At 42.5% G+C, this 20,942-nt stretch overlaps 1 protein-coding gene across 22 annotated transcripts in view; it reads left to right on the forward strand.

Moving 5' to 3' along the window:
• The window catches only part of MAGI2 (membrane associated guanylate kinase, WW and PDZ domain containing 2), a 598,802-nt gene that overhangs the window by 560,663 nt on the left and 17,197 nt on the right, over positions 1–20,942 (forward strand). For all 22 annotated transcript variants that reach the window (XR_014502057.1, XR_014502058.1, XM_083399289.1 and 19 more), the window contains one exon: positions 11,602–11,740. Coding sequence is in view for 20 of the 22 variants with exons in the window: in XM_083399289.1 (XP_083255415.1) it covers positions 11,602–11,740 (139 nt within the window). In the remaining 2 variants the exon portion in view is untranslated. The remainder of the gene's footprint in view (positions 1–11,601; positions 11,741–20,942) is intronic.

The following is a 20,942-nucleotide window of genomic DNA, read 5'->3' on the forward strand; positions in this document are numbered from 1 at the left end:
CAGAAACCTGGTGAAACATACACTGGTGGTCTAAGTCATTGAATCATGGAACCATAGAACTGTAGAGCTGGAAGGGACCCCAAGGTCCGCAACCCCCTGCAATGCAGGAATCTCAGGTAGATCATGCATGACAGATGGCCATCCAAACATCTGCTTAAAAACCTCCAAGGAAGGAGAGTCCACAACCTCCCAGGGGAGACTGTTCCACTGTCAAACTATTAGAAGGTTTTTCCTGCTGTTTTGTAACTTAAAGCCATTAAGTCGTATTCACCCTGAATTGAGTTTTTACTAGGGGTGCACTATGGTGGCTTTCTATAGTTATGGTAATAATAATAATAATAATAATAATAATAATAATAATAATAATAATAATAATTTACTATTTATATCCTGCCCATCTGGCTGGGTTTCCCCAGCCACTCTGGGCAGCTTCCAACAAAATATTAAAATACAATAGTCCATCAAACATTAAAAGCTTCCCTAAACAGGGCTGCCTTCAGGTGTCTTCTAAAAGTCTGGTAGTTGTTTTTCTCTTTGACATCTGGTAGGAGGGTGCTCCACAGGGCAGGTGCCACTACCGAGAAGGCCCTCTGCCTGGTTCCCTGTAATTTGGCTTTTCGCAGTGAGGGAACCGCCAGAAGGCCCTCAGCGCTGGACCTCAGTGTCCGGGTAGAATGATGGGGGTGGAGGCGCTCCTTCAGGTATACTGGACTGAGGCCGTTTAGGGCTTTAAATGTCAGCACCAACACAAACGTCCTGGTTGTTCTGCAACTATCATTGAACAAAGTCAAACGTACTTTGAAGAAAGCATGTGGAGGGTCAGGATGTCAGGCTGTGATTTTGTGTACACTTACTTGGAAATAACTCCCAGCCAGACTCAAAGCATATAGGACTTTGCTGCATGAATGCTGCCCTGCAACTTTTTCTCTTAAGCCTCTCCCTCTCCAGAGTCTTGAGGTGGGACTTGCCCATGCCTTCAAAGTATAGAGTCTTGAGGTGGGATTTATGCTATAGCTCCTCATCTGGGAGGGAGCCTCATTGACCTCAGTGAGCCTTCCTTCTGGTGAAACACGTCGTACAGTATAGGATTGCATTGTCAGAAAGTGAAAAAGATGCCTGTGCCTGATTACTCATGCATAATAGTCCATGGAGCTCATCCAAATGTTCAGCGGCTGCTCTTTCTTCGTGATGCAGGAAATAGCTTCTCTTAATGTAAAGTTATTTTTAGCTCTGGAAACCATAATTTTGCAGTGATCTCTATGCAACAAAGGGTTTTCTCGAGAATTAATCTATGAGACAGCACTCAGGGACTTGAGAAGGGCAATATTTAAATATTAACTACCAGCCTATAGAGTATTTTGTTTACTTTTTTATTGCAAAAGAGAAAACTATGTATTTGTTGTTGGGCTTTGTGTGAATGATCAGAAAGAGAGCTGAGAACTAAAAATAGATGCAGTCATAACCATTCCAAAAGTGCTGTCTTTAAATAGGGAAGAAGTAACACAAAGATAAACAAGTCTACTTCCTGATACCCCCCGGATTTGTTTTGCAATTTCTTTCTGACAATATATAAGCATCTTATCGGGGGGGGAAACCTGACATATCTTGCCCCTTTCATTCGTGACATTCTGAATTGGGGGCAGGGAGGTAATCTTCCTAATTCTACACTCACTCATGCTAGCTATAGTCCTCCTCCATTCTGAAGCCAGCTAATTAAAGATTGGTTGAGGGAGTTTCTTTAGATTACAGCAATGTCACTGAATATTATTTCCATGAGAAGGACAGAGGCATGAGTAACTCAGTCATCTTTGTATTATATACAGTCACAAGGACACACGTTACAGAAAGCTGCATGAAGTCATAGATGTAGGTGCTTCATAAGAATGTCTCTGTCTCCTGCAGACTTGAGCATGGGCCAAAACTGCCCATGCCTTCAAAGTATAGGTGGTGCTTGAGCTATTGAGGAACTAACTCTGGTGGTTTCCAAACACTTCACTGTAAATGAGTGCTTTGGGGAGTGTGTAGCCTTTTGCATCGCACAGTGAGAGTTTGTCATCATCAATAAAGCATTACCCAAAAGCATTCTACCCTAAGGTATCTGTGAGTCAGAGAAGGCTGCAGTTGGCTGGGATTCTGGAGCTCATTCAGCAAACTCATGCGAGAGAGCAAAGCAGGTGAATAAAAAGAAACGGCAATCCTGCATTTAACAGGATGTGCAAGAGCCTCTTTGGTGAGGCTCACTGGATGGGTCAATAGACTCAGTACAAACAAACGGACTAAGAATGATGGGTACACAAGACTGATAGAACTGAACTCATCAGAGATTAGAGAAGAGGTGTTCATTTATAGAAGAAACACTGGGAACACCAAAGGGTAAAAAAACAATTGAAAGTGCAGCCGGGAACAAAAAGCAAACAGAATGCATTTGTATTCAACAAGTGCAACAGATCAAAGCCTCCTGGGTGCTGAGAGCAAAATTACAGTACAATCTCATTTTCTAGTTGCCCCAGACATTCGGCTAATAAGATATTTGAGTAAACAGAACTCTTTACTTAGGTTACATTGATATAGAGATATTCAAGTCAACATACAGCCAATTCAAATTACCTGAAGGTGTTTTCTTTTCTGTAATCAATGTTTCTGATATGACGGTGCTCTAGTGGTTAAGAGCGGTAGACTCGTAATCTGGTGAACTGGGTTCGCTTCCCCGCTCCTCCACATACAGCTGCTGGGTGACCTTGGGCTAGTCACACTTCTCTGAAGTCTCTCAGCCTCACTCACCTCACAGAGTGTTTGTTGTGGTGGAGGAAGGGAAAGGAGATTGTTAGCCGCTTTGAGACTCCTTAAGGGGAGTGAACGGTGGAATATCAAGTCCAAACTCCTTCTTCTTCTTCTTCTATTCAACATGTTTCTCTGCTGCCAAGGAGTTTCACAGTCTTCCAATTCCTCAAATATGAGTGTCATGTTTGAAAGCTTATCAGCTGCTAACTACCTTAGCCCTATGTGTCCAGTTTGCATACGTCATGGGCTCTGTTTTCAGAATTTCTAGTGAATATGCAGAGGATGTGGAGGCCCGCCAGCGGGCACAGTCTTACCTACCTTGCTCCATGTACCCATTTCACACACTCGGCCCATCAGCCTGGGAGGTCACTGGGTGTCCTTGGGGCAAGTCACTTTCACCTCTCAATGTAACATGCCCCAACAAAGTTGTTGTGAAAATCTCCGAGGATAAGTATAGTGCCCTGATCATTTTGGAGACAGAGAAGTTTACAGAGGCTGTCTATAAATATATAATCATGAACTAGGAAGCCACTCGCAATTAAGATAGTTCCTGCCTGAAAATTGTGCATCGCCTGTGGTCTGAATCGTACATTTAAGTTAATCTGCTTCTAATAAACCTCAAAACTCACGATCTATGTTTAACCATCCTTTGTTTTCTGAAGCAGACTCTGAAGGCATTTGAAGGTCTTTATCCTAATTCCCTGCTTCATATATCATTATCCAGTTTTAGCAAAACTGGCCTTGGATTCTGACTGCTCTGATAATTCTTGAAACCAAATTGAGCACTAATGCCTTAGTTACACAGCACACAAAAGTGTGGCAAGGCACCAGTTTGCTAGCTTTCCACAAACACTAGTCCCAAGCAGGCTTGTATTGACAAAGAGACATAAATTGGCCAGATTTATTGTATACACAACAAAGAAATGCAAAATGAGTTCCTCTAGGATGCTAAATCTGTTTCAGCTGTGCAGTTGATGCTATCATAAATCAGAAGCAAATAGGTGATCCATTATACAGTATCTTTACACAAACTGAGGACAATCCACAGAATCTATTTCAGGAAAAATAAAAGGGAAGGAACAAGATTGCTGTTATATATGGTTGACTTGATTCTCCAGAACAACTCAGGTTGTCTTGTTAGAAATGTCTTTAGAATCTCATGGGTCAGAGGAAATCTTTAACAGCAGCCACAAAAGAAAGGTCAGCTAATAATCTCAACTTTTAATGTCACTTTTTAAAAAAATGAAATTTCAAACAGAATTGTTTTTGAGACTGCATTATCTGCCGGGCTCTGTGGAGTGGATTAGCATGACCATTGGTAAATTATACATTGTTGTTGATTAGTCATTTAGTTGTGTCCGACTCTTCATGACCCCATGGACCAGAGCACACCAGGCACTCCTGTCTTCCACTGCCTCCCACAGTTTGGTCAAAAATTATACATTAGTGTTCTGGAATAAGTTCTTTAAATTATAGCTCTCATCTAAGATGCTGCACAACATTCATGCTTTAAGGCTTCTGCCATTAGAATATCACAGGCAGTTGTAACCTTTTAAATATTTTCAATTGTAATCTAGAAAATACTGCTGCCTCACATTAGGGGAGAGCAGCGCACAGGCTCTCAAAAAATTAGTGCAACATGCTCCATACCATAAAAATAAGGGACATTGTAATGATATGCTATAGCTCTAAATCTCCTACCTGGAGACTAGGCATTTGCACCAATTTATAAAAACAGAACATTATTCCCAGTGAGACAAATGAGCTCTATGTGACAAAGAGCAAAGGCCTAGCAAGCAGAGAAAACAATGAGAGGTATCATTATGCCGCACAGCTGTATGGATGTCAGCTCTGCACATGTCCCTCTCCATCCCATGCACAGGAGCTGACTCGACTGGTGGCTGACTCTTCCTTCAACACTGGCAATGGGGTAGCATCGCCCACCAAAGGGCAGTTTAGGATATTTCTGGCAGGTCATGGGACACACAGCTCTAATCTCTCCAGCTAAGGGCAATGGACAGTGGCCCAAGAGGAGCTTCCACAGCTCCCCACTCTATCAGCCACCTGAGGTGACTGCCTCACTCTGCCTAATGGTAGGGCTGACCCTGCTCAGTAAGAAAAAAAATGTCTGGGGGTTGGAAAAGACTTGGGGAAGGGAAGGTCGTGTGCAGATCTTGTTTGGGATCAGGAATTTAGGTGGTGTTGCCCTTGAAGACAATTCAGAAACTTCAGCTTGGCAGAATACAGTGGCCAGAATCCTGATTCGGATTCCGTTTAGAACTCAGTTTGTTTCTGGATTGAATTTAAGGTGCTCACACTAGCATGTGGCCCCAGATATCTGAAAGACCACTTCCTTGTGTCAGGGACTGGCTGGCTAAAGAGGAGTCGTGGGAGGCACCAGCCAGGAAGCCCCCTAGGGAAGCCTCAGAAGAGGAAGGCTCGGAGCCAGGGGAGTGGGGCACTGAGGACAGGTCAGAGGGAGGGAGGGGAGGAATGGCTGGAGGCTGGAAGATGCAAGCAGATGTGAGTGAGCAAGAAGAGCCAGGTGCAGAAAGCAAGGCAGGCTTTGCTGATGAAACGGGAAGAGAGGACAGCATCTGCAGAAGTAGCCCAGGAGCTTGCTGTTCCTACTGAATTGAGCAGAGAGGGCTTTGCATGTAGCAGAACAAAGGGCACAGAGTTTAGGTTTAGTTTAAGTTTTCAGCTGTAGTTTAAGGCTGCTAGGGAAACTTCGAGCTGAGGCATAGATGGGGTCTTAGGAGGACGTAGAGGAACTGGCAACTGCTCAGTGGAAGCAAGTTTGGTATGTAGGCAGTGCCGAGCTGTTAGCCATGTTCCTAAATGAAGTATTACTGAACTTGTGTTGGTTAGGGATGCCATATTTCAAGAAATGAAAATCCAGACACAAATGTTGTTAGCTATTTTTTGGGATATTCGCAAAAAATTCAACACTTTCAATATCTCAGGAGGATACTGGTTAAATTTGGACAGCTGTATAAAAAAAGAACACCTAAAAATTAACTACGATAAAACCAAGGACACTGTATTTGGCAAGAGGACTACCAAATCCATGTGGACTCTCGACAGTCACACCCTTGAGCAATTACCCAGATTTAAATATCTGGGATTACTTATCGATGGGAAGTCAGCATGGAAACCCCATCTGGAAGCAATTACGCTAATATCTGGCCGTTCTCCTGGGCTGCTATATAGGTTCTTCCATTCAAAGGGTGGGCAGTTAATCAACCCAGTTATTAACCCATTGGCCTGATCCAGCAGGGTTTGTCTAACATTCTTATGGCTTGCTTGAGGCCACCTAATAAGTGAATGGCTAGAGCAAAAACTGAGCTGAGGAACTCTCTCAGCTCCCATCTGTTATGCTACACCAGCCACCAACGGCAGCAGCCTGTGCATTGGATCTGCTGTTACGAGGACTGCTTGAATGAGTTAACTTTCACCGAGAGAGGGGCTTTCAGCTCAGGATAGAGGGAGCCCCATGCTGTGGGGGAACTTGCACAATGCAGGGCCCTTCCCAGGCTGCTTCTTTCTATCAGAAGGAAGGGTGAAAAAAGTAATAAGATATTGAATATTTAATTTGGAAGCTACAATGCACGTATAAATAGGAGATGTCACTTTCCATAGGGTAATTAGTCTCTTTCAAGAGGTTTAATTATAAAATGCATTAAGGAGATGGCAGACAGCAGTGCCCTTTGTGCACAATCATCGGGGGCTGTTTTTACCATTAAATTTCCCCACTTAACGCAGGTTGAAAGCCCGCACATGCAATTACCTTCATTTCTGGTGCAGCAGGGAAGCGGCACACCTGTAATGAGTTTTTTTTGTTGGCAGAGGCCTGCTCATTCAAGAATGGCACAGCAGGCAACTTGCTTTAAGTTAGGCAACTGTAATTGCTTTGAGACGTCATAAACCAACCGCGCACGTCGACTGAAAATATTTACTAACCTGCTAAGCACATCTAGTAACCTGCGTTCATCCAAAGGCCCAATTAATGCCTGTCTTCCCCACTGACCCCACCACAAGTCAGCTCTTTCCTCAGTATTCCTTCGATTCCAATTCCTAGATCTTTATTCTGTTGCCGATTTCCCAGCCTCTCACAGGGAAGTTGGAAGCTGAGTCAGAGCCATGGTTCCTCTGGCTCAGTATTGTCTGCCTGGCTGACAGAGGCTTCCCAAGGTTCATTCTCTTGGAGTTCCTGAGGAGTGAACCTTCCCTCCTCCAGGAATACTTCACACAATACGTTTCCTCATTGTAAAATGATTCATGCACGTACACAGAGCAAAATGTGTGGTGGGAAGAAAGTGAAGGGTTTTGTCCCTCTCCCATAATACTAGAACCAGGTTATCCATTAATGAAGCTGCGGTTTCGAAGATTCAGGACAGACAGGATGGAGTTCTTCACACGGCGCATAGATGACAATGGAATTTGCTCCCACACAAGATGAAGCAATGGCCGCCAACTTGAATGGCTTTGAGAGAGGATTAGGCAAAGTCATGGAGGATTGGGTTTTGCATGGCTACCAGCCGTGATGTCTAGGTCCTACGACCGCAGTTGGAGACAGTGTGCCTCTGAGCACCAGATGCTGGGAATCACAAGCGGAGAGGGTGCTGTTGCGCTCAGGTCCATCTTCTGGGCTTCCCAGAGGCATCTCGTTGGCCATTGTGAGAACAGGATGCTGGACTGGGTGGACTTATGGCCTGATCCAGCAGCCTGGTTCTTCTAAAGGCAGCCTCTACAAACCGTGCAGCTGTACAAAGTCATTGCAGGATCTTTTCGGGCCCCTCTAAAATTTATTTATTAGATTTGTATACTGCTCTTCGCAGGTGGCGCTGTGGGTTAAAGCCTCAGTGCCTAGGGCTTGCCGATCGAAAGGTCGGCAGTTCGAATCCCCGTGGCGGGGTGCGCTCCCGCTGCTCGGTCCCAGCGCCTGCCAACCTAGCAGTTCGAAAGCACTCCCGGGTGCAAGTAGATAAATAGGGACCGCTTACTAGCGGGAAGGTAAACGGCGTTTCCGTGTGCGGCTCTGGCTCGCCAGAGCAGTGATGTCACGCTGGCCACGTGACCCGGAAGTGTCTCCGGACAGCGCTGGCCCCCGGCCTCTTGAGTGAGATGGGCGCACAACCCTAGAGTCTGGCAAGACTGGCCCGTACGGGCAGGGGTACCTTTACCTTTATACTGCTCTTCATCTGAAGATCAAAGAGTGCTTCACAACATAAAAATACAAAGTGAAAACACAAAAGACATAAAAAAGCAAAACAAACCAATAACCCCACTCCCACATACATACCCAAAAGGCCATGGAATGTTAATCAGCCAAAGGCCTGCTTGAATGAAAAATGTATTTGCCTGGCACCTAAATACATGAAATGAAGGCGCCAGGTGAGCCTCCCTGGAGCCACTGCAGAAATGGCCTGCTCTCATTTTGCCACCCTCTAGACCTCTCATAGAAGAGATGCCTCAGAGGATGATCACAGGGTCTGAGTCAGTTCCAATGGGCAGAGGCATTCTTTGAGGTATTGCAGTCCTAAGTTGTTTAAGGGTTTATAGGTCAAAACCAGCACTTTGGATTGGCTCCAGAAACTAATTGGCAAGCCAGTGCAGTCAAGCCAGGATCAGTGTAATATGCTCAAATCCCGGTGAGCAACCTGGCCACCGAATTCTGAACCAGAACAACTAGTCTTCCTCGCCCCCTGCCACCAAAAGAAATGCTTCCCCTTGCATCTCATGTAGTACTGTAGTGCCAAACCCGAATCCTAAGGACAAAGCAACCAGAAAGGCAGTTCTGCTGGGTCAATATAAATACGCTTATCTGGGGGAACCTGACGTGCCAAAGAAAATAATAGAGCTATTTATTGGGAGAAATATAGTAGGAAGTTTATTAATGATTTACCTGCTAAATAGAGGGTTAAAAGAAAAAAAGTACATACAAATGTTGCATACATCCGAGTCTCTTTATTTTAATGGTTTTTAAAAGCTTTACAATTTTATTTGTAATTAACCTATCAATAAAAATGTCACTTAGATGCTCCCTAGGAATATTATCTCCTCATTATTGTCACAAAACAGGCCGCTCAATTTCATAGCTCAGTTGTTCTAGAGCCTGGCTGGAGAATCTGAATTAATCTGAACCGAAATGACTTTTTCTTTAAAGCAGCACACTCTCCTGCTTTCATAAATATGAAATAAAAGAGTAATTAAGATGCAACGTACAATGGATCATAAATGCAAACGAAGTTTTTGTGTGGGGGTGTGACACGAACACTGTGTTCTGATGAAAGCCTGCATTTTATTTTTGGGGTGTGCCGATATCAAGCAGCTAGGTACATTAGTGACTCCGCATGGCATCTCCCGCTGTGCCTTCCTCTTCTCTTGCAACTCCACCCTAAATATCACCCCAGATCCTTGGCTCCCAGCCCCCTGGCCACCCAAGCCTTCCCTTTTCTGAATATTCCTCCCTGAAACAACACACATTTCCCCCACTTCCCAATAAATATTCCATGCATAATTCCATACAGCCAAACATTAGGCAGGTTTGTACAATAATTTAGAGGTTATTATAGCAGTTTAACGTCCTCTACTCTCCATCTTAACGGATTGTCCCAGAGTGAGCCATAGATAGCTAGTGCTGAGGGAACAACACTGCCCTTTCCAGTGTGCAGAACAAACACGCACTGTACCATAATGTGTCAAAATCATCTTTGTTCTTTGTGTTCCTTAGCACTCTTAAGATGCTGGGTTAGTTTCTCTGTAAGATTCTTCCACAATCTATTCAACCATGCTTCTATAGAGTCAAGGTAGTAACTGTTTTCCATTAGTATTAATATTCTTCTAGCTGCAGACATTAAAAAGTTTAGAAAGCCTTTAAACATCAATGCTAACATACAGATCCAGTTCCAATAGGATGGGGCAGGGTAAGGGAGCTTCATTGGGGGGGGGGGGGAGAGAGAGAGAGAGAGAGAGAGAGAGAGAGAGAGAGAAAATCATTCATATTCAAACATGACTTAGATTTCCACCCAAAGTCTGAGTTGATTTTCAGATGCCTCCCATAGTGAGAATTGTCTCCATGCTCTCAGGGAGAGCTCTCCCCATGCTGAGCTATTGCAGAACAGGTGTGTTGCTCTGGTATTGATAAATGTGCTTATTTAATCTGCTCAGCCATGTGTCCTGCTCTCCAGCAGCTCTACTTGTTTAGAAAATCCCATCTAGGTTTTATGACATTCTGTGCTGCAGTGATCAAATGTCCCAACAAAATGAGCTGCGGTTTTCTTTAGCTGGAAAGCATTGATAGTCGACTGTTGTTCTGTTGATACTGTGCTTCTTTGACGGAGCCCACATGCTCTTGTTCATGTGGGTGATAACCTCTGGCCCATCAAGACGCAGGAAAACAGACAGCTGTGGGGTTTAGGGAGCCCTGGTGTCGCACTGGCCGTTCTTATCAGTGTAGCTTGTTTGACAAATCAAGATACTCGTTCATGGGGACTACTTTCTAACATGTTTCTCAAAAGAAACACAGGCAGAGCAGTTATAAATAAAGAGTGCACATATGGCATAAAAGAAGCAGCTTGTGACCTAGGTATGAATTATGCTGAAGTTAAAAAAAGAAGGCCAGCTTATTGATTTGCTATCTTATATATTTCTATTCCGCTTTCAGGGTGCCTGCAAGGCAGCTCATAAGCTAACAGCAATCCAAAACAGTAGGAACAGCAATAAAATAGCACGAAACATAAAAAGATATTAACAGTAATAACAGCAGCAAATAAAAATCTGCCAAACCAGGGAGTTAATTTAACTTGGGTTCAAATTTGCACTTTTGCCATCCGGTGGGTCAGGGAGACTCAAGATTATAACTGAAACCATTCATTCAGTGTACTGATATAGATTGCTTCTTTCAAAGAATAATACCTTCATATAAAAAATAAGATGAGCTTTGAAGACACAGCGATGTAAAGGAAAATGCCGTACATTCTTCAGAAAATAATGACGGATTAAGAATGGCATAAGAATAGTGTTGTAATTACAGCGACAAAGCAATCAATAGGGTTGCTATTTCGTACCCAAACTGAAGATTGGGCCTCGTCCTCACTTTTGCCAGGCAACACACTTTTCAAAAAGAATGTCTTAAGTGCCCTATCATTTGCTAGGATTTGATTTTCTTTTAGAGCTGGGGCACAATCCATCCCATGTTAAGCACTTTTCATTCTCATTTATTTCAGTAGGAGAAAGTTAAGCACATGTTTAATTCCATCACGAAAACAAATGGGGTTTAAATAATGGGCTGACTTTGCTACGTTGTGCCGTTGTTGTTGCTTATTTTACTTTTATTCCGTATCTTCTCCTGGGAAATGTGAAAGCCTAAAATTACATGGAGAGCCTTCAGTTTCAGACCACTTTGGCCCACTGGGGCCAAAGAGCAGCTCTGAACAGGCCCATCCTGTTCCCAGGACTGAGGACCTTCAGAATTCCCCAGCTGCTCAGGATATGCAGCAAAATGGTTCTTGTTAAACTCTATCATTACCCATTACTACAGTTCTGTTTCTTAGGTCCTGAGCATCTGTACAAGTTACGGTCTGAACTAAATGTGGCTTATGGGTCAGGGAGGAGAGAGACCCTAGGATATGACTGAGGTTAATGTTACCTTCATCTTTAATTCAAGGCAGGAGGAAAAAATATGTTAAGGTATCTAGTACATCCAAATGCATTAAACGAATGATATGTGAATGACACTGTATGTTTATGTGTTTTCAAAATTAAATGCTTCATTTCCCTTCGTCTAACTTGGCACCCTTTTTTTTTGTCTGGCAGGTGGGGGATCAAATAATTGAAATTAACGGGGAAAGCACAAGGGACATGACACACGCCAGAGCAATAGAACTAATCAAATCTGGCGGCAGGAGAGTGCGGTTGCTACTGAAACGTGGAACCGGGCAGGTCCCAGAATATGGTGGGTTTTCATTTTTATTAGTATCAATCTGTGGTTCTTTTGTCTTGAAAATTGCATCTGTTCAGTGCTATGTGTCAATTGCAAATGTGTCAAATCAGTACGGCATCCCTCTGGAAGTACATGCCATAATGCATAGTTAAATCGCTGTTGGCCTTTTGTAGATACCTACCAGCAGCAGAGGTAGAATTGCATTATCCCCAGCTACACAGGGCCCAAAAGACCCATTAGATGCAATGCTTGACAGGGGAAGAGATGCTATAAACTCATAAGGAGAGTTTCATAAATGATTTTCAGGTAGCTCTCTCATATACAGGCTGCCTAAACTTGTTGGGGAGAAGTACATAATTCAATTGCTAATCGAAATAACAAACATTTGTGAATACTATCATCAAAAGAGATTTCCAGAGTGTGCATTTTCTTTTTCTATTGATGTCTATTTTGAATTAAGTTGCCAATTTTGCTGCTTTTTGATCAGTTTCATTTGTGTGCAGTGGGGGGAGGTTAAAAATGCTTTCATAGTAGTGGTTTTAATGAGCTTTTAACTGTTTGTTTACAATTTTTGGGGGAAATTGCAAGCTGTTTGGGGAACCTAATAGACTAGAAAACAGGAACACAACACAAGTTATAAAAAAGTGTAAACATGCATAATATATCGTTAAGATTGCCCAGCCTTATTTGTTTCTGTATCCATGCAAAAATGCAAAAGAGCTGCACTAGCCAGAGGAACAAGGCAGGGGTCAAGAGCTTCACAGATCATGGGAGGCTTTGCTAAGCATTCTAGATGTCACTAGTCCTCATTTCCAAGTCCTAGATTTGAAAGGTGGAGTCAGGGTACCTGGAGGGTTGGGCTGTAAGGACTGTGTCCCTGGGATATTGCCCTGTGGGCCATGGAATAGATCAGTTCTACCCCTCCAGCTTTAAAGATACAGTTCCAGTGGCGGAGTCTTCCTCTCCAATTCTGCCAGCTCCTCCAAAGCCTTGGTCCAGTCAAAGCTCTGACATGGGAAGAGCCCAAAAGGGCATTCTGGGAAGTGTTGAGGGCATTCTGGGAAGCAGTTTAGATCCAAATGAATCCCCAGTTGGAGAGATATTTAGTTATGCTTCTAAACAACTCCATTTTCACCACCACCCAGTTAACTAGAGCCTGGCAGCACTTTCCGTAAAGGAAGTCGAATTGCATGTGTATTTCCTTAAGATTTTGCTGTAAAATTCACTGGAGATTATAGGCTGAGAGGGACTAATTATATAAACATAGTACAAAGAATGTAATCTCCATGTTGTCTCTGGGAATGCAGTATTTGGGTAGAAAGAAATAAAAGATTCTGTTACTAATCCAGAGGAGTTGGGAACAGGAAATCCCAAATGTAGCCTGATCATGCCCAGTCATTCATGGATTTGATCAGGATATCTCTATGGGAGGAAAAGCTTTGATTAATGCTCTGGCAGTGGAGTTGCCTTCACAGAAGGATGCACCAGCTAATAGCTTAAGGAAAATGGATGTTGCAAATCTACCTCATATCTCAAAACCTGTTTATTGAGGATAACAATAGCTAGAGGAACAGAAATCTTCACAAGGGAGAATGAACACTCTTCTCTGAGTTGGGGGCGGGGAATCAACATTATAACAAATGGCTTCAAAGCAAATAACTAGGGGAATGGCAAGACATCTTTAAAATACATGAAGCTGCAGGCTTGCTGTATGTGTGTGTATACCCAATTCATGTAATTCATTCAGTCCATTGAGTGTGCATCTATATAGATGCCTGCAGATTCTGCCCACATCACAGTTGGTAGGCATTGCCACATACCTGGTGGCAAGTTCACACAAGATTCCAGTATAACTCCACACATGAGATTGCTTTACTGCCTAAAAGGTGATACTGTTTTGATTTTATAGGATTGTTTATTAATAGCTTATTTTTGCTTACTCATTGTGGAGAAGTTTAATATTGTAATCTGGTTTCAGATAGGTCTGCCCAGAAAAGCAGCTTTAAAATGTTAAATAAAGAAATGCCCTCTACGTCAGCGTGTGAGCTGGCCCTTAGCTCTAAACAAAACAGAAGATGGCAGCCCACAGAAAAACTATCCATTCAGTACAAGCTGAATCGGGCTGATTATTAGCTACCTTCCTTCATTTGTTTAACTTTGAAATGGCTGCCTGCCTCCCAGTTTGCATAAACGCACTTAGAATTCAATGTGGCATCTTCCCAGATTCAATTTCAGCCTCCCAAAATTTCATTTCATTTTGGTAGCTGACTTCTGTGGCTGAGTCCTTATCTTGTTTTTCAGAAGGTAGTTCAATTTTCCAGCTAATGTGGAGGTTTCTGAGATGCACTGCAGTGCAAAATGCCCTAATTAAAGGCTCTTAGGCTTGATCAGGAATTAGAAATAGTATCCAGGGCCAACAACTAATGTATTTTTAGCTTTATACTTGAAAAATAAAGTGCTGCTGTTCAGTGTCCGCCAAAAATGGCATGTAAATTTTGTAGCATGTTTAAATCAAAACAGGCAGGGAGAAATTAAAAACATTGTCATATTTATTCTTAAAAATATATCCCACTTTCCAGGGAAACTCAAGACATCTAACTGATTAAATAATCACAACACACACAAACACATACATAGGGGAATTTGGTAGAAGAAAGAGGTGCTGGGACTCATATGTTTATAAAAGTGTCATGGCTACTAGCTCAACATGGATGCTGGAGGCCATTGCAAAATAACCCGCTTTTTCAACTTTTCTACATTCGGAAATAGTTGCAGTAGCGATACAGATAAACTCTCTTCTCCCCCCGCCCCTATATTTCTTGCTAATGCCTAGGCCAGTCTTCCTCAAACTGTTGCCCTCTAGATGTTTGGACTATGGCTCCCATCAGCGCTGGCTAGCAGTTTAAAACCCGTCCTTCCTCCTGTCCACTTCCATGTCCCCTGACTTTAATCCAGCCCACACAGCTACTTGTGAATCACCATGCGAAAGGCTCCTCGCTCACTGTGGCTGCCAGGTGCTTCAGTTTCGGTGTTTTTGCAGCCTCTGGGCAGGCAATGCAACTCAGAGGTTGGTGAAGCTTGTCAGAGGCTCCATTCTGCTTGGTGAATCAGAAGTCATGCAGGCCTGTCCGAACCCACATTGCCTTCCATAAACAGCCCCGCCACCCCACCCTGTCTCCCAAAGCACATCCATAGCAGGCCCTTACTCAGACTTCCTCAAAGTACAGGAGTCATATACTGATTTTAAAAAATTCCACCAAAAGCCTCATCCAACTCACACACTCTCATATTAATGTTGCACTATTTATTTATTTTTGGGTCTGTATATTTATTTTGAATTGTTGTTGGTGCTGTTGCTCATGGTGGTGTTTTCATTACTGAATCGTTTTGGGAGGGGGAATTGTCACCTTTTACTTGTCCCCAGTTTAGTGGGGGGGGGGTTAATGACAAGGCCGAGTATAGACGATACACTGGCATACAGGTGGTCGGCTCTAGACCACCACAATAAAGCAACTATCACATTAAAGTGAGTCACTTTTTGGTTTTGTTTCTCAGTGCATATAAAAGTTGTGTTTGGAGCTACTGTGGTCTCTTAAGGCAGGCCCCCCTGGCTGCAGGGGTGGAAGGGGGAAAACCTGGCTCCAGGCCAAGCCATGACCCCTTCCCATGGCCAGCTGCACCCATGTCCTCGTAAGGAGCAATATCTGTGAAGTAAAGCAAAGGCAATAAAAATGACGTCTGCCTGTATTAGATATCGCATTTACACCCAACCTTTTATGAAAGAATGCCCAAGGCAGCAAACAACAGCAGAAAATAACCAGCCCACATAACATAATAAGCAGTAATACGGTGAAGCCATATAAAAACCAGGTGTGAATTAACAAGTCAATTTTAAAAAGGTTGCCAGTTGTAAAATGTTAAATTAAAAATACAGATTAAAACACAGCAGCAGAGAACAACAAATCCACTCACAAGGCCAAATGGCTGCTTAAATAATGAAAGTTTTTACCTGTCCAGCCATCAACAAGGGGACTGGATGTTCTCAAAGAGGACGTTCCAAAGAGACTTCCTGTAATTGGTCTCGGTCAACAGACTGGCTACAGTTTTCTGAACCAGCCAAAAGTCCCTAGTCTTTAAAAGTAGCTCCACATCAAGCATATTGTAACAATCCAAAATACCTAACACACCTGGGATGAGAGCAGTTGGCATGCAAATCTCTGCTGAGCAAAATTGCTTCTGACCACCACCCCAACCTAGGTGGATTTATGAATTAGCCCCAAACACCAGGCCTGATTTTCAATTAAATAAATAGCCCATACAAGTAAGCCTTGATGCTATAGGGGTTTTTCGTAGGAACTGCCCTTCTCCTCCTTGGTACATGGGTGCAGGTGCAGCCTGCCAGTTGTTAAGTTGTGGGTGAACATATCAGACGACACAGCGATTCTTCAAACAGCTCTTGTTTATTCAGAGGGCAGAACAGAACTGAAGGGCTCAGTCAGCCTGCTTATATAGATCTCCAGTACTGTAGCAACTTTCTAAAACTATCCAATCACTGAACGTCACTTTCGATCCTTCATTTGCATAACTATCTACAGTATCCCCCTGCTGGCCCAGGGTGAAAACATCCAATCACTGAACGTCACTTTCGATCCTTCATTTGCATAACTATCTACAGTATACCCTGCTGGCCCAGGGTGAGAACTTCAGTACCTAACACCAGTCATGGCCCCGAAGAGGAGGCTGTAGCGGCACATTCTCTGCTAGCTTGTACAGCCCTTTCTCTCCTCTCCAGAGCGACAGCTGCCAAAGAAATTCTGGCCAGAAATGGCAGGTCTTGATCGTTAGGTCTCTGCAGAGGAGAAGAGAGCTGACAGGTTAAGCAGGAGATGTGTTAGCATTGCATTATGCACAATAAGTGGCATTCCATGCATCCTTCCCCTTTGTGTGCACACTGGGGGGATCGTACGCAGTCATTAATGGAGCTCAGAAACAGGTCCATCAGTACCACCTAATCTCAAGTCAGTTTGGGGTTTCCTTCACACTTTAAATTTGTTCTGATTTAGGATGGTTTTATAAATCGCCTCAAGATTTATCTCATATTTCTTTAGGATCTGCTTCTCAAATATGTCTGTAGAATACTTCATTCTTTCACTAATATTAACCGCCTGCATGCCTCTTTGTCTGACTTTTATTAGAAAAAATAAATTGGCTGTTACTTGTAAGAAACCTGCTCAGCTGTTCTAATAAGCTAAGAATTCTTTGCAGTGATAATAATAATAATAATAAATAATAATAATAATAATAATATGTCTTGATGTCACTGGTTCTGTTAATTCTAATGATTGGTCCTAGGCTGTTCCTCCCCTTCCTTTAGGAATGGTATCTTCCAGCCTCTCCATGTGCATGAAAAGTGACAAGCATGGCTCCCCTTATTTCTACTTATTGGGCCACCCTAAAGACACGGTGTGTAAACTCTGCATGCATATTTATTGTTCTCTAATATGCTTTCATTTTACAGAATTGTTTTAACTGAGTCTTTTGACAAGTTTTCTCTTACAACTTAACTTGTTTGGTGCCTCTGTTAATTCCACAATCTCCTTGAAATTGAAAATATTTTTAAAAGCAAGATCAAAGTGCATATTTTTAACACAAAGCCCTGGACATATATTTTGATTTGATAGATAGAGCTTTCTTTAACCCGGTTATTTCCCCAGCATCCCTATATTTCAGGATTTTATATATACTCATAAAGTTGATAAAGAATACAAGGGAATCTCAACAACATCCTAAGGTGGCAATCCTATGTATAGTTAGCATATACATATAGCTTCATTGACTCATTGAGACATTTGGAATTTTCAAAAAGGGCTCTGGGCGCCACCATAAAATTGCTGTCACAATGGCTTTTGCCAGTCACAAAATGGCTGCCGCTGGAGGCATGCACAGAAACAAATTGTTGGGCCTACCCCTCACTTGCACATTCTGTGCATGGGTTTCTTTGAGATTGGGAGAGACACATGGTAGAGGAGAAAACACAAATCCCAGAAAGTAGGGTGGCCAGCAAGCACAGATTTCTCCCCAACCCAGATAGAAGGGGGAAACCAAAAACAAATATTGATCCCCCCCCAAAAAAATAAAACAGAGGAGGAGGAGGAGGAAAATAGTACCCCCTTTGACCCTTACCTTTTGGGTTACCCCACTTCTCTTCCTCCACCTCTCCCATTTGGTCCCCACCCCCAAATATATTTTTTCTCTGTCTCCCCATCACCTTGCTTTCTGCTTGCGTGCAGATCGCAACTTAGAAAACTAGATAGCGGAAGAAGGAAGTGGGAAAGAGAGACACTGTTTCCCCTTCTTCTCTCAACTGTAATTTCCAAGGCTGAGATGGTTCATTTCTCACTCCCTATGAGAAGGTGGTGGTAACTCCTAGCGAAATGGGAGCACAGAGGCTTCACAGGCACTGGGAAGGTCTTCAGGAGTGGCATTGCACCTGCGCATGCCACAGTGAGGACACTTGTGCTAAAACATGGTTTAGTGTTAGATGCATAAGCAGCAGAGAGCCTTGGGTTCACATATAACACATATATAATGTTTCTCATTACATCCAAACTTGGAGGACCTCTGGCAGGTTCAAACTAGCCAGAGTTCCCACAGTTCATGAAAAATAAGGCTCCCTGAGGCTCTTAGTTTACTAAAGTAAAGCATAGTTTGGTATTACATCCCAGAGCACAATTAATTTTCAAATGAACATAAGCTGCCTTTCACAAGCAGTGTTTGTGTAGGGATACAACTTTGCACTATGTATATTTCACCCCCTTCTAAGTCTCTTAGGAGTCTTGTGGTCCAATCCTATGCATGTTTACTCGGTGATAAGTCACTCATGCGCACGTAGAGAGGATTGCAACCTAACTTAGATTGTCCCAATTGGCTCTTTTTTGCTCAAATTTCTCTCTACTTCCCCATGCCTCAAATGTTTGTATCATTTTGTCACGCTTTGCTGATGTCCAGTGTAGTACTTCTTATATGTAATACAACTCCCATGATGCATCTCATGTTTAGAATCATGATGGAACCTTCACTGCTTTCATAAAAAGAATGCAAGATGCTTTTGTATAAACTAAGAAATACCTTTTTAAAAAATCTTTTACCAGTAGGTCACATTCATTGCTCATCTCTCACCTTTACAGTGAAAAGGTGAGAAACCTTAGTAAAACCTGATGAACTCTAGCTGACAGAGTTAAGGCTGCACTCCTATTCATGCATATTTGGGAGTAAATCCCATTCAATTCAGCAGGACTGAGTATAGGAGTGCAGTCTTTAATTTCCCATAGAAAATAATGAGGAGCCTACAAGGGGCTTGTGCTGATCGAGTTTCCCCATCATAAAACAAAAGGCATGAATCCTTCATGAAAGACAGGACAACATGCAAAATATAGCGGTCCATTATCGTTCTAAGCACTGTATTCTACAGTGTTTCGTTTATGCAGTTCATTTGAAATGTAGTTTGACAGGGTGTTGGCAGAACAATATACTGGGGTGTGTGCAAGCTCACTTTCATCCTTTAATTAAGAGGTCAAAATAAAGCACTTTCTGCTTGGGTGAATTTTTCAGTCTACCCAAGTTTTTCAGAATGAATTTTTCCTGTTCTTGAATAGCTAACACTGATGGCTTTCGGATGTGCCTAGCTTTGAATTCACGCATACAAAAGGCATGGAGCCAAAATATTCTCTATCCCATCACTCATTTCTATGCTCATCAGAGCATCCCACAAAGAAACGGTGGTTTCGGAGTTCAGCTCCCCACCCAAAACCAAGTTGTGGAAATGTACTTTTAAGAAATGGCACAGCATTGCAATTTATTTAGTTTAAGGATTGGCAGTTTATTCACAACATTTTTAAGTTCCAGCTGCATAGTCAGTATCTGTGTACAAAACTTGGGCAACATCTGAAATAATCACTTCATAACATGAAGGTATTGAGGTCAATCCAACAGAATTAGTTGTGCACAATTAAAAGCTTAAGCTCCATTTATTTCAATGGAAAATAAGCACAATTCATATTTACTGTGCAAAAAGATCATTTCAAACTCTGTGAATTCTTGACTTCATTATTAACTTTTTTAAAATGGTGAAAACTGAAGTGCAAAATTACCATATTTTTCCGTCTATAAGATGCCCCCTATTTTGGGGGACTCCAATTTAAGAAAATGGGGGGAGATACTATCCATGTATAAGACGAGCCCAGATTCTGAACATTAATTTAGAGTAAAAAAAAAAAAAAAGTCTTATACATGGAAAAGTACTGTAAATGTGCAAGTCCCATTAATTTAGTCAACTATATCTGCTGAAATGTGCTGACAAAAATTATTTTCAAACTCATTAGAAACTATTATCAACTCTTACGCTTAAAATAATAATAATACACCACTCTTGATAACAAAGTCCACTTGCATGGCTGCCATCCAGAAACCATTCAAGATCAAGAGTAAAAAGATTTCTGATTGCAGCCTGATTTGTTTTACCTGTTTAAAGCAGCACAGCAAATGGTTCAGAATGAATGGAAATAAGCTCCGTTTGGTGCCATCAATGTATGTTTATTTTCCAGTCTCCAGTAAATTATTACCATGACAAACGCATGTCAAAATAATATAACCTGTTCACAAGTTCTCTCTTAACATCTGTTTTTCTGCGTGTGCGCCAAGGAAAGGAGGTCTACCTCTCCTCTTTCCCTTCATCAAGCATACAGGCTGGATTAACCATTATGCTAAGTACCTTTACAGAGTGGAGCTCTAACTAATCTGAGGGCCTTGTTATGGCTGAGATCTATCTGAACGTTTAGAGGGTGTGTATCCTGCTTTTCTCATCTGAAGAAGGTGCCCACATAACCCCAAAACTTCCTTCTTTACCACAATTAGCGCAATCAAAGAAGCTGACTCAGTCATCTGGACCACTTTGAACCATTTAATTTCTTGGGACTGGCATTGCAAACCACAGATGTAATTACTCTTTCCTCTGCGTTGGAGTGTTTTAAAATTCCTCCCACAGCACCGTTTTTATCAATAGAGCATGAGCTTCCGTGAGCAATTACCCTACTTCACCAGATGCTGGACTGGAACTGTAGGCCACAAGTCAGAGAAATCAGTTAATGGGGTTGTTTACACTAAAGTCTTCTTCGGTTTCTAAAAGGGCTATTACCTCCTCGGTGAACAATGCATT

The sequence above is a fragment of the Podarcis tiliguerta genome, assembly GCF_965153285.1.
Source record: "Podarcis tiliguerta genome assembly, chromosome: 10".
Taxonomy (NCBI): Eukaryota; Metazoa; Chordata; class Lepidosauria; order Squamata; family Lacertidae; genus Podarcis; species Podarcis tiliguerta.